Source organism: Oncorhynchus gorbuscha, unplaced genomic scaffold (genome assembly GCF_021184085.1).
Source record: "Oncorhynchus gorbuscha isolate QuinsamMale2020 ecotype Even-year unplaced genomic scaffold, OgorEven_v1.0 Un_scaffold_2364, whole genome shotgun sequence".
Lineage (NCBI taxonomy): Eukaryota > Metazoa > Chordata > Actinopteri > Salmoniformes > Salmonidae > Oncorhynchus > Oncorhynchus gorbuscha.
The window spans coordinates 51517-68138 of NW_025746899.1; the positions used below are offsets into that span (position 1 = coordinate 51517).

At 44.5% G+C, this 16622-nt stretch overlaps 1 protein-coding gene across 1 annotated transcript; it reads left to right on the forward strand.

Annotated features, from left to right (window-relative positions):
• The first annotated feature begins 1697 nt into the window (after positions 1-1697).
• Positions 1698-15238, forward strand: LOC124025707 (fibrinogen-like protein 1). Its single transcript, XM_046339047.1, has 6 exons — positions 1698-2762; positions 4475-4551; positions 4760-4896; positions 5566-5642; positions 13211-13370; positions 15002-15238. The coding sequence occupies exons 2-6, from the start codon at positions 4492-4494 to the stop codon at positions 15123-15125; spliced, it is 558 nt and encodes a 185-aa protein (XP_046195003.1). The 5' UTR covers positions 1698-2762; positions 4475-4491; the 3' UTR covers positions 15126-15238.
• Positions 15239-16622: the final 1384 nt, after the last annotated feature.

The window sequence follows — 16622 nt, forward strand, 5'->3', positions numbered from 1 at the left end:
CCTAACCCCAGGCCCAGCCCTAACCCCGGCCCTAACCCCAGGCTCAGCCCTAACCCCAGGCCCAGCCCTAACCCCAGCTCCATCCCTAGCTCCAGTACAGCTTTGGTCACAGTCCCAGCTCCTACCAGTGATGTCCCTCTCTCCCCCAACCATCCACCCTGACCACACAGGACTCTCAGCTGCCATCTGGAGTGTATGTGATCTATAGAATTGAACCAAGGATCCTGGAGAACTACTGGAAGTGAAATATTGTAATAATCAAGGTCTTCAGTCAGCTCTAATTGTCTGAATCAAGGGTGTCACCTTACTGCCCTACAGGGTAAGTGCTTGGTCATCAGCAATATAGAGTAGATATGATGATGATTTTACCTTGGTGTTACAACACTGTATAGGCACCGTGATGGAAAAATACCTTTCTGTCAAATATTAAACGATTCTGGAGAGGACGTCGTCGTTGTGATTTTTAGATTTCTTGTCAAACTTCTTTTCTATGATCTGTTTGTCTGTGTGATTTTGAGGAGGAGGGAAATTGTTCGTCCCCTGAAGGAGTTAAAAGCAGAAAAGAAGACAATATTGTTTCTCCTGGTCTGAGTGTCTTTAGGTGCCTTTTGGCAAACTTCAAGCAGGCCTTTAACTGAGGAGTGGCTTCCGTCTGACCACTCTAAGAATAAGGGGCGGCAGGGTAGCCTAGTGGTTAGAGCGTTGGACTAGTAACCGGAAGGCTGCGAGTTGAAACCCCTGAGCTGACAAGGTACAAATCTGTCGTTCTGCCCCTGAACAGGCAGTTAACCCACTGTTCCTAGGCCGTCATTGAAAATAAGAATTTGTTCTTAACTGACTTTCCTGGTTAAATAAAGGTAAAATAAATAGTGTTTAACATGATTTTTAATTAACTACCTCATCTCTGTACCACACAAATACAATTGTCTGTAAGGTTCTTCAGTCTAGCAGTGAATTTAAAACGGATTGAACCACAAAGACCAGGTTTTTTTCTAATGCCTCACAAAGAAGGGCACCTATTGGTAGGTGAGTAAATATGAAAAAAAAGCCGTTTGAGCATTAATTACACTTTGGATGGTGTATCAATACACCCAGTCACTACAGAGATACAAAGATTCCTAACTCAGTTGCCAGAGAGGAAGGAAACCACTCAGGGATTTCACCATGAGGACAATGGTGACTTTAAAACAGTAACAGAGTTTAATGTCTGTGATAGGAGACAACGGAGGATGGATCAATAACATCGTAGTTACTCCACAATATTAACCTAAATGACAAGAGGGAAAAGAAGGAAAAACTCGCTAAATCAACATTGTTTCCATGTCAATTTAAACAAAAATAATCTATGGGATGACGTTGAATCAAAGTGGAAATATAATTGGATTTTCAAAAAAGTAATCAATGTAAAGGCATTTAATCTTTTTTTCACCCAACTTTGACAACTCAACCAAGTGTAAATCAAAACTAGACGTTGATCTGTGCCCAGTCGAGGGACTGTTCGAGAAGTTATTGGTTTTCAGTCTGCTCCTCTCCGCCCTGTTCCTCTTGTAGGTCTCACCTAGTAGTCCCCCTGCACCTCAAATGGGCACCATTTCACATGGAAGAAACGTAGACTCCCTTTAATACAGTGAATATGCCAATAAAAATGTGATGCATCTTTTCATGTAACAAAAACAGTCTTTTTTCCTCAGTTGCAGCTGGTAAGGATTCTGAGAAAACATCTGGAATCAATAACTGGAATGACTGGTTCTGTTGATGGAAAAAAAACACAGAACACTACCTGATACGGAAACTAAAAGAACACTTCCATTTCAAATGTAGGATGATGCCTCATGTTTTTCCAGGACCAGACAGAGTGGTAGGATGATGCCTCATGTTGTTTCCAGGACCAGACAGAGGAGAGTGGTAGGATGATACATCATGTTGTTTCCAGGACCAGACTGAGTGGTAGGATGATACATCATGTTGTTTCCAGGACCAGACAGAGGAGAGTGGTAGGATGATGCCTCATGTTTTTTCCAGGACCAGACTGAGTGGTAGGATGATGCATCATGTTGTTTCCAGGACCAGACAGAGGAGAGTGGTAGGATGATGCCTCATGTTGATTTCAGGACCAGACAGAGGAGAGTGGTAGGATGATGCCTCATGTTGTTTCCAGGACCAGACTGAGGAGAGTGGTAGGATGATGCATCATGTTGTTTCCAGGACCAGACTGAGGAGAGTGGTAGGATGATGCATCATGTTGTTTCCAGGACCAGACTGAGGAGAGTGGTAGGATGATACATCATGTTGTTTCCAGGACCAGACTGAGGAGAGTGGTATGTGAAAAATGTTGTTTCATGCACCGGAGTGTCCAAAATGGAACTCTATTCCCTACTTAGTGCACTCCGTTTGATCAAAGCGCTATGGGCCCTGGTCAAACGTACTACACCACATAAAAAATTGGGACAATCCTCAAATCTTCCCCACAGAGGAGCAGCCAGCCTCGACACAGGTGGTCGGTGGGGTCACTGATCTGAGATCAGTGTATCCACACCAACTCCCTACCTTGACCACCAGAGGGAGAAGGCAAACTGATCTTCCATCAGATTTCTTGGTTAACACCATTCTTCTCTTTCTCTTAACGTGAACCATGCGGAACCAAGCAGACCGCGTCTGGGCTGATAAATCACCGATATAACGGGCACAGTATCTGAACACACTGCACCTAGACGACAGACCTTCTTTCACTCACCAACGGAAGAAACGCTGAAGAAGTTAAGGTAGGCTCTCGATATCCAAGTTTCTGTTTTTATAAACTTTATGTTAAATGAGAAATATTAAACTATTTCATATATTCCAATCTATGTAATGTAGCCTAATATCAGTGTTACTTTTTAGCCTAGATACAGAGCATTCGGAAAGTATAGAGACCCCTTGGCTTTGTCCACAGTTTGTTACCTCACAGCCTTATTTTAAAATGGATTAACATTTTTTTGTTCATTCTACACTCAATACCCCATAATGACAAAGTAAATATCCCATTTACGTAAATATTCAGACCCTTTACTCAGTACTTTGTTGAAGCACCTTTGGCAGTGATTACAGCATGGATTCTTCTTGGGTCTGACGTTACAAGCTTGGCGCACCTGTATTTGGGGAGTTTCTCCCATTCTTCTGTCAGGCTGGAAGGGGAGCGTCGTTGCACAGCTGTTTTCAGGTCTCCCCAGAGATGTTCCATCGGTTTCAAGTCCAGACTCTGGCCGGGCCCCTCAAGAACATTCAGAGACTTGTCCCGAAGCCAGTCCTGCGTTGTCTTGGCTGTGTGCTTAGGGCCATTGTCCTGTTGGAAGGTGAACCTTCGCCCCAGTCTTAGGTCCTGAGCACTCTGGGGCAGGTTTTCATCAAGGATCTCTCTGTACTTTGCTCCGTTCATCTTTCCCTCAATTCTGACAAGTCTCCCAGACCCTGCCGCTGAAAAACATCCCCACAGCATGATGCTGCCACCACCATGCTTCACCGTAGGGATGGTGCCAGGTTTCCTCCAGACGTGACACTTAGAATTCAGGCCAAAGACTTCAGTCATGGTTTCATGAGACCAGATAATCTTGTATCTCTTGGTATTAGTCTTTAGGTTCCTTTTGGCAAACTCCAAGCGGGCTGTCATGTGCCTTTTACTAAGGAGTGGCTTTCGTCTGGGCACTTTACCATAAAGGCCTGATTGGTGTTTTTCCTTCTGGAAGGTTCTCCCATCTCGACAGAGGAACTCTAGAGCTCTGTTAGAGTGACCACCGGGTTCTTGGTCATCTCCTGACTGCTCAGTTTGGCCAGGCAGCCAGCTTTAGGAAGTCTTGGTGGTTCCAAACTTCTTTCATTTAAGAATTATGGAGGCCACTGTGTTCTTGAGGACCTTCAATGCTGCCGAAATGTGTTTTGGTATCCTTCCCCAGATCTGTGCCTCGACACAATCCTGTCTCGTAGCTCCACGGACAATTACTTCGACCTCATGGCCTGGTTTTTGCTCTGACATGCACTGTCAACTGTAAGACCTTATATGGACAGGTGCCTTTCCAAAAAATGTCCAATCAATTGAATTTACCACAGGTGGAAAAAACATCTCTATGATGATCAATGGAAACAGGATGCACCTGAGCTCAATGTAGAGTCTAATAGCAAAGGATCAGAATACTTATGTAAGAAAGGTATTTCTGTTGTTTACTTTTTATACATTTGTAAAAATGTCTAAAAACCTGTTTTCGCTTATTCATAATGGGGTATTGTGTGATGAGGTAAACACATTTATTTAATCCATTTTAGAATAAGGCGGAGAAAGTGAAGGGGTCTGAATACTTCCTGAATGCCCTGTACCTGCTACGTAGCCCTGTTGATAGATGAAATATGCTTGGATTAGTTATTGGACGTGTCAATGTCCTTTGCCTGCATATATTGATTGAGTTTAGCCTTTCATATTCGTTATTATTTTATCTTGTTATAGACTTCTAACTGAAGATCATGTCTCTGATGCTACTGCTGGTGTTGGTGTGCCAAACCATGGCGTCACCTCGACTCTCAGTATGTACCAATCACTGTGGGGAGCATTCTACGCATACCATTCGCTGACTCTGTAGTCTTCCTTAGGGCCAGCTTCCTTTCAACAAGATGCTTTTGGGAAGCTTCTGTTTACTGCATACAAAGCCAATTTCTCTTTGGGGACACCATGAATTGATTTATTGATTGATTGAGTGAGTGAGTGATTTAAATGTCCTCTATCTCCCACGAGGCATCTGACCCCTGTGTTCTAGAACTAGAGGAGTTGAGACGTGATGTCCGTATTCTGGAGAACAAACTGTTGATCGGAGTGTGGCAGCTCAACCATGTCAAGACACACAGCTACATCATCACCCCCCTACTACCCAGGTGTAGCATGACACACTACTTCTCTGTAGCTTGTATTCTGTTGAATCTCCATGAACATAACATTATGGAGTCTCCCCATCTAATCAACCCTGGCCCCAACCCTGCCTCTGACCCTGACCCCAACCCTGACCTCAACCCTGCCTCTGACCCCAACCCTGACCCCAACCCTGCCTCTGACCCCAACCCTGACCCCAACCCTGCCTCTGACCCCAACCCTGCCTCTGACCCCAACCCTGCCTCTGACCCCAACCCTGCCTCTGACCCCAACCCTGCCTCTGACCCCAACCCTGCCTCTGACCTCAACCCTGCCTCTGACCCTGACCCCAACCCTGCCTCCAACCCCAACCCCAATCCTGCCTCTGACCCCGACCCCAACCCTGACCCCAACCCTGACCCCAATCCTGCCTCTGACCCCAACCCTGACCCCAACCCTGCGTCTGACCCTGACCCCAATCCTGCCTCTGACCCTGACCCTGACCCCAACCCTGCCTCTGACCCCCATCCTGCCTCTGCCTCTGACACCGACCCAAACCCCAATCCTGCCTCTGACCCTGACCCCAACCCTAACTCTAACCAGTATTTCAATCTTTCGGGGAGAATTGGATATGGAAAAAAGCTAATTTCCTTTGCTTTGGACAATAAAGTCAAATTCTTCTTCTTCCTGACCAGTAACTTCAACATAACAGAGGAATACAGGACAGGCGCCTCTCTGCCTCCAGCAGGAAGCCTCATCGTACATGACAAAGGTGAGAGATTCATAGCCTTGTTCTGCCAACTCCTACAGTATAGTCATCATTGTCAATGACCAAGACAACACTTAAACTGATTTGGGATCAGGCTAAGAGGCTACATCCTCCGTTAGCCAACAGACCCACTGGCTTACAGCTGCGCTAGGGTCGGACGATGAGAAATGTGTTGTTTTCCGAATTCTCTAGCAGTCATTCAATATTCTCGGTGTAACAGTTGGGATAATGGGACAATTCGGAGTACAACGCATTTCTCATCCCTCTATTGAGGTACGTTTTCCCGAGCCATATGTTGTGCTGGCTCCGTGGTGTCCTAATCTACACAGGAAGCCTGTCTGACCCTAGTGCAGCTGTAAGCAAGCGGATCTGCTAGCTACATCCTCCGGGAACCTTTCAACATTGTCTACTGTATGGCTGTGTCACCAGTATCTTCTGAGAACACCATATGGACACAAGGAGACGCTACCAGGTGTAGAAAGAGTTGAACTCTACATCAGCTCTGTTCTGTTCCAGGCCACACTATTCTATAACACCTCATGACAACAGGAGGTGTAGAATCACCAAATCTATTCTTGCGTTTCTCATTCAAAACATTTCAGTCTATTTGTGTCTATTTCTATTTCAACTATTTCAGTTGACTTTATACAGTGGGGCAAAAAAGTATTTAGTCAGCCACCAATTGTGCAAGTTCTCCCACTTTAAAAGATGATTGAGGCCTGTAATTTTCATCATAGGTACACTTCAACTATGACAGACAAATGGAGAAAAAAATCCAGAAAATCACATTGTAGGATTTTTAATGAATTTATTGGCAAATTATGGTGGAAAATAAGTATTTGGTCACCTCAAACAAGCAAGATTTCTGGCTCTCATAGACCTTCTTTAAGAGGCTCCTCTGTCCTCCACTCGTTACCTGTATTAATGGCACCTGTTTGAACTTGTTATCCGTATAAAAGACACCTGTCCACAACCTCCAACAGTCCAAATCTCAGACCGGCCAATAAAAATAAAAGATTAAGATGGATAAAAGAACACAGACACTGGACAGAGGACAGAAGGCCAGCATCCCGGAGTCACCTCTTCACTGTTGACGTTGAGACTGGACAAAGGAACTCTGCCTAGAAGGGCAGCATCCCGGAGACGTCTCTTCACTGTTGACGTTGAGACTGGACAGAGGAACTCTGCCTAGAAGGCCAGCATCCCAGAGTCGCAGAGTCGCCTCTTCACTGTTGACGTTGAGACTGGACAGAGGAACTCTACCTAGAAGGCCAGCATCCCGGAGACGCCTCTTCACTGTTGACGTTGAGACTGGACAGAGGAACTCTGCCTAGAAGGCCAGCATCCCAGAGTCGCAGAGTCGCCTCTTCACTGTTGACGTTGAGACTGGACAGAGGAACTCTGCCTAGAAGGCCAGCATCCCGGAGACGCCTCTTCACTGTTGACGTTGAGACTGGACAGAGGAACTCTGCCTAGAAGGCCAGCATCCCGGAGACGCCTCTTCACTGTTGACGTTGAGACTGGACAGAGGAACTCTGCCTAGAAGGCCAGCATCCCGGAGACGCCTCTTCACTATTGATGTTTAGACTGGACAGAGGAACTCTGCCTAGAAGGGCAGCATCCCAGAGTCACCTCTTCACTGTTGATGTTGAGACTGGTGTTTTGTGGGTACTATTTAATGAAGCTGCCAGGTGAGGACTTGTGAGGCGTCTGTTTCTAAAACTAGACACTAATGTACTTGTCCTCTTGCTCAGTTGTGCACTGGGGCCTCCCACCCCTCTTTCTATTCTGGTTAGAGACAGTTTGCGCTGTTCTGTAAGGGAGTAGTACACAGCGTTGTATGAGATCTTCAGTTTCTTGTGATTTTCTTGCATGGAAAAGCCTTCATTTCTCAGAACAAGAAAAGACTGACGAGTTTCAGAAGAAAGTTCTTTGTTTCTGGCCATTTTGAGCCTGTAATCGAACCCACAAATGCTGATGCTCCAGATACTCAACTAATCTAAAAAAGGCCTGTTTTATTGCTTCTTTAATCAAGACAGCAGATTTCAGCTGTGCTAACATAATTGCAAAAGGGTTTTCTAATGATCAATGAGCCTTTTAATGATAAACTTGGATTAGCTAACACAATGTGCCATTGGAACACAGGAGTGATAACAGGCCTCTGTACATCTATGTAGATATTCCATAAAAATAAAATCTGCCGTTTCCAGCTACAATAGTCATTTACAACACTAACAATGTCTACACTGTATTTCTGATCAATTCGATGTGATTTTAATGGACAAAAAATTGCTTTTCTTTCTAAAACAAGGACATTTCTAAGTGACCCCAAACTTTTGAACGGTAGTGTACAGATACAATACAGGAACATGAACACAAGCATACTTGCATGTACACACCAGAGGAGGCTGGTGGAGGAGCTATAGGAGGATTTGCTCATTGTAAAAACTGGAATGGAATGAATGGAACGGCATCAAACACATCATTTATTTATTCCATTCCAGCCAATGAGCCTGTCCTCCTATAACTCCTCCCACCAGTCTCCTCTGCTCCTCTTGGAAACTTCTCTGTTTCTAGTAAAAGAGAATTTGAGAGCCACATCCTGTTTTTGTCAATTTTGCTTGCCAAATTTCTACAATTTCTGCCAAATCTCAACATAGTTTGTTCTAAAAAAATATCTAATCAAATACGCTACCGGTCAAAAGTTTTAGAACACCTACTCATTCAAGGGTTTTAGAACACCTACTCAGTCAAGGGTTTTAGAACAACTACTCATTCAAGGGGTTTAGAACACCTATTCATTCAAGGGTTTTAGAACACCTACTCATTCCAGGGTTTTAGAACACCTACTCAGTCAAGGGTTTTAGAACACCTACTCAGTCAAGGGTTTTAGAACACCTACTCAGTCAAGGGTTTTAGAACACCTACTCAGTCAAGGGTTTTAGAACACCTACTCAGTCAAGGGTTTTAGAACACCTACTCAGTCAAAAGTTTTAGAACACCTACTCAGTCAAGGGTTTTAGAACACCTACTCAGTCAAGGGTTTTAGAACACCTACTCAGTCAAGGGTTTTAGAACACCTACTCAGTCAAGGGTTTTAGAACACCCACTCAGTCAAAAGTTTTAGAACACCTACTCAGTCAAGGGTTTTAGAACACCTACTCAGTCAAGGGTTTTAGAACACCTACTCAGTCAAGGGTTTTAGAACACCTACTCAGTCAAGGGTTTTAGAACACCTACTCAGTCAAGGGTTTTAGAACACCTACTCAGTCAAGGGTTTTAGAACACCTACTCAGTCAAGGGTTTTAGAACACCTACTCAGTCAAGGGTTTTAGAACACCTACTCAGTCAAGGGTTTTTCTTTATTTTTACTATCTTTTTCATTGTAGAATAATAGTGAAATCATCAAAACTATGAAATAACACATATGGAATCATGTAGTAACCAATAAAGTGTTAAACAAATCAAATTTATATTTCATTTGATGTCGCTCTGGCCTCTGATCCACCTCTACGCAGACACCACCATTCTGTATACTTCTGGCCCTTCTTTGGACACTGTGTTAACAAACCTCCAGACGAGCTTCAATGCGACACCATTCTGTATACTTCTGGCCCTTCTTTGGACACTGTGTTAACAAACCTCCAGACGAGCTTCAATGCCATACAATACTCCTTACATGGCCTCCAACTGCTCTTAAATGCAAGTAAAACTAAATGCATTCCATTCAACCGATCACTGCCGCACCTGCTCGCCCGTCCAGCATCACTACTCTGGACAGTTCTGACTTAGAATATGTGGACAACTACAAATACCTAGGTGTCTGGTTAGACTGTAAACTCTCCTTCCAGACTCACATCAAACATCTCCAATCCAAAGTTAAATCTAGAATTGGCTTCCGATTTCGCAACAAAGCATCCTTCACTCATGCTGCCAAACATACCATCGTAAAACTGACCATCCTACCGATCCTCGACTTCGGCAATGTCATTTACAAAATAGCCTCCAATACCCTACTCAACAAATTGGATGCAGTCTATCACAGTGCCATCCGTTTTGTCACCAAAGCCCCATATACTACCCACTACTGCGACCTGTACGCTCTCGTTGGCTGGCCCTCGCTTCGTACTCATCGCCAAACCCACTGGCTCCAGGTCATCTACAAGACCCTGCTAGGTAAAGTCCCCCTTATCTCAGCTCGCTGGTCACCATAGCAGCACCCAACTGTAGCACGCGCTCCAGCAGGTATATCTCTCTGGTCACCCCCAAAACCATTTCTTCCTTTAGCCGCCTCTCCTTCCAGTTCTCTGCTGCCAATGACTGGAACGAACTGCAAAAATCTCTGAAACTGGAAACACTTATCTCCCTCACTAGCTTTAAGCACCAACTGTCAGAGCAGCTCACAGATTACTGCACCTGTACATAGCCCATCTATAATTTAGCCCAAACAACTACCCCTTCCCCTACTGTATTTATTTATTTATTTTGCTCCTTTGCACCCCATTATTTTTATCTCTACTTTGCACATTCTTCCACTGCAAATCTACCATTCCAGTGTTTTACTTGCCATATTGTATTTACTTCGTCACCATGTCCTTTTTTTGCCTTTACCTCCCTTATCTCACCTCATTTGCTCACATCGTATATAGACTTATTTTTCTACTGTATTATTGACTGTATGTTTGTTTTACTCCATGTGTAATTCTGTGTCGTTGTATGTGTCGAACTGCTTTGCTTTATCTTGGCCAGGTCGCAATTGTAAATGAGAACTTGTTCTCAACTTGCCTACCTGGTTAAATAAAGGTGAAATAAAAAATAAATACAAAAGTTTGTGATGAACTCAACTGGTGAGCCTCTTTAACAGCTGGATCCATGGACACACTGATTTCAATGTCCTTCGTCAAGGTCAGATTACTTTCAGTTAACAGTCTCTTTTGTGTAGCTTCACTCCGTAGCCCACATTCTAGTCTGTCTCTAATGATGTCATTTAGAACACCATTAAACTCAGTGTTCTGATAGTTTCTTTAATGCAGCATCAAACATTGGCCCTGATTGTCCCTCTTCCTGATGTGTCCTGTGGAGCCTGAACCTTTCAGCATTAACTAGTGGTTCTGGTGAAAAATATTCTTTATGTCACACCCTGACCATAGTTTGCTTTGTATGTTTCTATGTTTTGGTTGGTCAGGGTGTGAGCTGAGTGGGCATTCTATGTTACATGTCTAGTTTGTCTAGTTCTATGTTTTGGCCTGATATGGTTCTCAATCAGAGGCAGGTGTTTGTCATTGTCTCTGATTGGGAACCATATTTAGGTAGCCTGTTTGGTGTTGGGTTTTGTGGGTGATTGTCCTTATTACTGTCTCTGTGTTACTTTGCACCAGTATTAGGCTGTTTCGGTTTTCGTTTATTGTTTTTGTATTTGATTCGTGTTTACTTTGTTTCATTAAACATGGATCACAATAGCCACGCCACATTTTGGTCTGACTCTCCTTCACATACAGTTACACTTTAAGTATCTCCACAATATCCCCGTACATCGGGTTAGGGAGCGTTTGGCCGGGCCGGGCGCAGTGCGCGCTAACCAAGGTTGCCAGGTGCACGGTGTTTCCTCCGACACATTGGTGCGGCTGGCTTCCGGGTTGGATGGCACCTGTTCTTTCTGGCTGTGGCAGGCTTGCCTAGTAAATTACATTTATTTGGCCCCAACACACAAAAACAAATGCAGGCACAATGTTGTCCTCATCAATGTCATTTACAAGGACAAAATATTTAAACCGTTCTGGATATGAGCTCCACTGCTCAAGAGTTTCACCAATCTGTCAGATGTTTCCAACAATTACAGCTCCTGATTCTCACTCGCTTCAATAGTTTCCTCATTCACTTCACTCAGTGACGTTTCCCCCTCAAGTTCACTCATTTAGCAGTTTTTAATTCCAGAGTTCGTCCTCACAGTTGAATAAATGTCCTTTCCGTTAATCGCTGTTTTTATTGGTTCCTTTGTAATCACGTTATTTTCCCGCTCCGACGTTTGTCTGGAGTCTTTCTCTGCCGTCCATGACGATGTTAACTCTCTCTGTCTTAGCGCTCGGCTATGTACGCTTCTGCTAGCAATACACTGTGCTAACATTAGCCTAGACTGAACCACAGAAAATAACCGTTTTAAACAGTTGAAAAAAATGACTTATTCCAGACAGAATAGTTCCTGTAGATTCAGACCTACTCCTCTTCCAGACAGTACTCATCACCAATCTTTTGTCTCGTGGGTTTCATAACCACGTCTGTATAACAATTCAATAACGATGAGACGGGAGACAGGAATCAGTTCAACCATTTATCTGGAATGTGATCACCTCAACACATATACAAACCCCCATGATGCTCTGCAGCACAAGCCCAATATACAACAAATACTTAAATAAATATGTAAATGGACACTAAACAAAACTCATAGAGGAATTTAAATGGTCGGTTCTTGAAAGTAGGGTCATGGGACAGGGTCAGAAAGGTCAGTTACATCTGGTCCATTATAACACAGTGAAGTAGGGTCATGGGACAGGGTCAGAAAGGTCAGTATGTTTGATACCTGGTTACAGAGGTGACATAACAAGCATAAGGTCCATTATAACACAGTGAATTAGAGGTGGGAGCTAAAAGCAGACATGGATAGTGAGACGGTGTGAGGAGGTCAGGGGTCAAACACTAGATCAGGACAGGTAGAAATGTCAGGGCTGGAAATAGACAGAGACTCATTCTGATCATGGCTCAGACCTGACCTGAGACACCCAAACAGAAGATATTATAGAAAAGTCATGTCCAATAGGCTATATGCTATTGTAGCGACCCGCACAGACAGCTGTGTGTTATGTGTTAGGCTATTAGTTGGTTGTGTTGTACTTACCAGTACCCAGTGTTCACGGGGTCCGACATGACAATCAACCTGCTATCTGCCAATCACGGGAATGCCTGGAATGTTCTGATGCCGGGCATCCTGGCGGTTGGTGGAGTGGCGTGGAGGGGGGTTGGGCAGGGGGGTGGGGCATTGGAAGTTAAGACCAGGTTTAGCCTTTGTTCTCTCTCTTACGTCTGGCCTTCACAAGAGAAGGTCACGCTTGGCTTGTGGGGTATCTTTCATTTATTTGGCGTGGGCAACGGCCAAACAGTAGCCTGTGTAAAGTTGGGGTAATTAACTGTCAATTCGTAACTCAATCCTCTGTCTGGACAATTGTTCCTTTATGATCTAGTCAGGTCATTACACTATATTCTATTCTACTGTATTTTAGTCCACTCCGACATTGCTCATTCTAATATTTATGTATTTCTTAATTGCATTCTTTAATTTTTAGATTCATGTTTATTGTTGTATGTTGTTAGGTATTACTACACTGTTGGAGATTTCGCTACACCTGCAATAACATCTGCTAAATACGTGTATGTGACCAATAAAATGTGATTTTATTTGTTTAAATAATATAATATTTTTTTTAATGGTAATTGAGTGTTACACCTTTTCAGTAAAATATGCCTTCATAGTTAGTTGTGATAATATCTCTGCGTGTGTCACCTCTCACCTCCAGACTGCTCTGAGCTGTATGACAGACAGAGGCCAGACTCCGGGTTTTACCGGATCAGACCTAGAGTGGATCAGGAGCCGGTCCTAGTCTTCTGTGACATGGAAGATGGAGGGGGATGGACTGTTATACAGCGACGAAGACATGGCAGGGTTGACTTCAACAGGTGTGTGTGTGTGTGTGTGTGTGTGTGTGTGTGTGTGTGTGTGTGTGTGTGTGTGTGTGTGTGTGTGTGTGTGTGTGTGTGTGTGTGTGTGTGTGTGTGCGATCTTTGGAAAGCTGGCCTGTTTAACCTGTGCAATCAGCTAGTAGTTTATCACATCAGCACTGTGGCATCCTGCTGCTGTGTTTCAAATCAAATTGTTTTAGTCCTCCTCCTTTCCCTGTCGTCCACAATCATCTCCTTTGTCTTGATCACGTCAGCATAGTGATGCAAGGGGAAGCAGCAAGTGTGAGACTTTAACCAGTGAATGTTCTCTCCTCCATAGAGACTGAACCAGTGAATGTTCTCTCCTCCATAGAGACTGAACCAGTGAATGTTCTAGACTGACCCTGTGAATGTTCTCTCCTCCATAGAGACTGAACCAGTGCATGTTCTATCCTCCATAGAGACTGAACCAGTGCATGTTCTCTCCTCCATAGAGACTGAACCAGTGCATGTTCTCTCCTCCACAGAGACTGAACCAGTGCATGTTCTCTCCTCCACGGAGACTGAACCAGTGCATGTTCTCTCCTCCACGGAGACTGAACCAGTGCATGTTCTCTCCTCCACGGAGACTGAACCAGTGCATGTTCTCTCCTCCATAGAGACTGAACCAGTGAATGTTCTATCCTCCATAGAGACTGAACCAGTGCATGTTCTCTCCTCCATAGAGACTGAACCAGTGAATGTTCTAGACTGACCCTGTGAATGTTCTATCCTCCATAGAGACTGAACCAGTGAATGTTCTCTCCTCCATAGAGACTGAACCAGTGCATGTTCTCTCCTCCATATAGACTGAACCAGTGCATGTTCTCTCCTCCATAGAGACTGAACCAGTGAATGTTCTAGACTGACCCTGTGAATGTTCTCTCCTCCATAGAGACTGAACCAGTGAATGTTCTCTCCTCCATAGAGACTGAACCAGTGCATGTTCTCTCCTCCATATAGACTGAACCAGTGCATGTTCTCTCCTCCATAGAGACTGAACCAGTGAATGTTCTAGACTGACCCTGTGAATGTTCTCTCCTCCATAGAGACTGAACCAGTGAATGTTCTCTCCTCCATAGAGACTGAACCAGTGCATGTTCTCTCCTCCATATAGACTGAACCAGTCCATGTTCTCTCCTCCATAGAGACTGAACCAGTGAATGTTCTAGACTGACCCTGTGAATGTTCTCTCCTCCATAGAGACTGAACCAGTGAATGGTCTCTCCTTCATAGAGACTGAACCAGTGCATGTTCTAGACTGAACCAGTGAATGTTCTCTCCTCCATAGAGACTGAACCAGTGAATGTTCTCTCCTCCATAGAGACTGAACCAGTGAATGTTCTCTCCTCCATAGAGACTGAACCAGTGAATGTTCTCTCCTCCATAGAGACTGAACCAGTGAATGTTCTCTCCTCCATAGAGACTGACCGGGTGAATGTTCTAGACTCAACCTGTGAATGTTCTTTCCTCCATAGAGACTGACCCAGTGAATGTTCTAGACTGAACCAGTGAATGTTCTATCCTCCATAGAGACTGAACCAGTGAATGTTTTAGACTGACCCAGTGAATGTTCTAGACTGACCCAGTGAATGCTCTCTCCTCCATAGAGACTGGGTGGACTACAGAGACGGGTTTGGAGACTTTAAGCTGTGGAACGATGAATTCTGGCTGGGCAACGAACACATCCATTCTCTGGTGAAGGAAGGTAGGCTGTCAACCCTAACACAATGAGAGGCTTGATACATACAGCCCCAGAACACATTCACTCTCTGGTTTTAGGGCGGCAGATAGCCTAACGGTTAAGGGCCAGTAAGAGCCGGTAAGGGCCATTAAAAGCCAGTAAGGACCAGTAAGAGCCGGTAAGGGACAGTAAGAGACAGTAAGGACCAGAAAGGACCGGTAAGGACCAGTAAGGGACAGTAAGGGACAGTAAGAGCCAGTAAGGGACAGTAAGAGCCAGTAAGGGACGGTAAGAGTCAGTAAGGGACAGTAAGGGACGGTAAGAGCCAGTAAGGGCCAGTAAGGGCCAGTAAGGGCCAGTAAGGGCCAGTAAGGGACAGTAAGGGACAGTAAGAGCCAGTAAGGGACAGTAAGAGCCAGTAAGGATCAGTAAGAGCCAGATAGAGCCAGTAAGGGACAGTAAGGGACAGTAAGGGAATCTAAGAGCCAGTAAGAGCCAGTTAGAGCCAGTAAGGGAATGTAAAAGCCAGTTAGAGCCAGTAAGGGACAGTAAGAGCCAGTTAGAGCCAGTAAGGGAATGTAAAAGCCAGTTAGAGCCAGTAAGGGAATGTAAGAGCCAGTTAGAGCCAGTAAGGAAATGTAAGAGCCAGTTAGAGCCAGTAAGGAAATGTAAGAGCCAGTTAGAGCCAGTAAGGGACAGTAAGAGCCAGTAAGAGAATGTAAGAGCCAGTAAGAGAATGTAAGAGCCAGGTAGAGCCAGTAAGGGACAGTAAGAGCCAGTTAGAGCCAGTAAGAGAATGTAAGAGCCAGTTAGAGCCAGTAAGAGAATGTAAGAGCCAGTAAGAGAATGTAAGAGCCAGTTAGAGCCAGTAAGAGAATGTAAGAGCCAGTAAGGGAATGTAAGAGCCAGTTAGTCAGTAAGGGAATGTAAGAGCCAGTTAGAGCCAGTTAGAGCCAGTGAGAGCCAGTAAGAGCCAGTAAGGGACAGTAAGAGCCAGTTAGAGCCAGTAAGAGAATGTAAGAGCCAGTTAGAGCCAGTAAGGGAATGTAAGAGCCAGTTAGTCAGTAAGGGAATGTAAGAGCCAGTTAGAGCCAGTTAGAGCCAGTTAGAGCCAGTAAGAGCCAGTTAGAGCCAGTAAGGGAATGTAAGAGCCAGTTAGAGCCAGTAAGGGACAGTAAGAGCCAGTAAGAGAATTTAAGAGCCAGTAAGGGAATGTAAGAGCCAGTTAGAGCCAGTTAGAGCCAGTAAGGGACAGTAAGAGCCAGTTAGAGCCAGTAAGATAATGTAAGAGCCAGTAAGAGAATGTAAGAGCCAGTTAGAGAATGTAAGAGCCAGTAAGGGAATGTAAGAGCCAGTTAGAGCCAGTAAGGGAATGTAAGGGACAGTAAGGGAATGTAAGAGCCAGTTAGAGCCAGTTAGAGCCAGTAAGAGCCAGTTAGAGCCAGTAAGGGACAGTAAGGGAATGTAAGAGCCAGTAAGAGAATGTAAGAGCCAGTTAGAGCCAGTAAGCGAATGTAAGAGCCAGTTAGAGCCAGTAAGAGAATGTA

Bases quoted from the DNA above. Each gene is read 5' to 3' on its own strand.
- LOC124025707 (XM_046339047.1), top strand. From the start codon at position 4,492: ATGTCTCTGATGCTACTGCTGGTGTTGGTGTGCCAAACCATGGCGTCA. The intron at 5,643-13,210 runs GTGAGAGATTCA...TCTCACCTCCAG, and splicing joins CCTCATCGTACATGACAAAG to ACTGCTCTGAGCTGTATGAC. The intron at 13,371-15,001 runs GTGTGTGTGTGT...TCTCCTCCATAG, and splicing joins GGCAGGGTTGACTTCAACAG to AGACTGGGTGGACTACAGAG.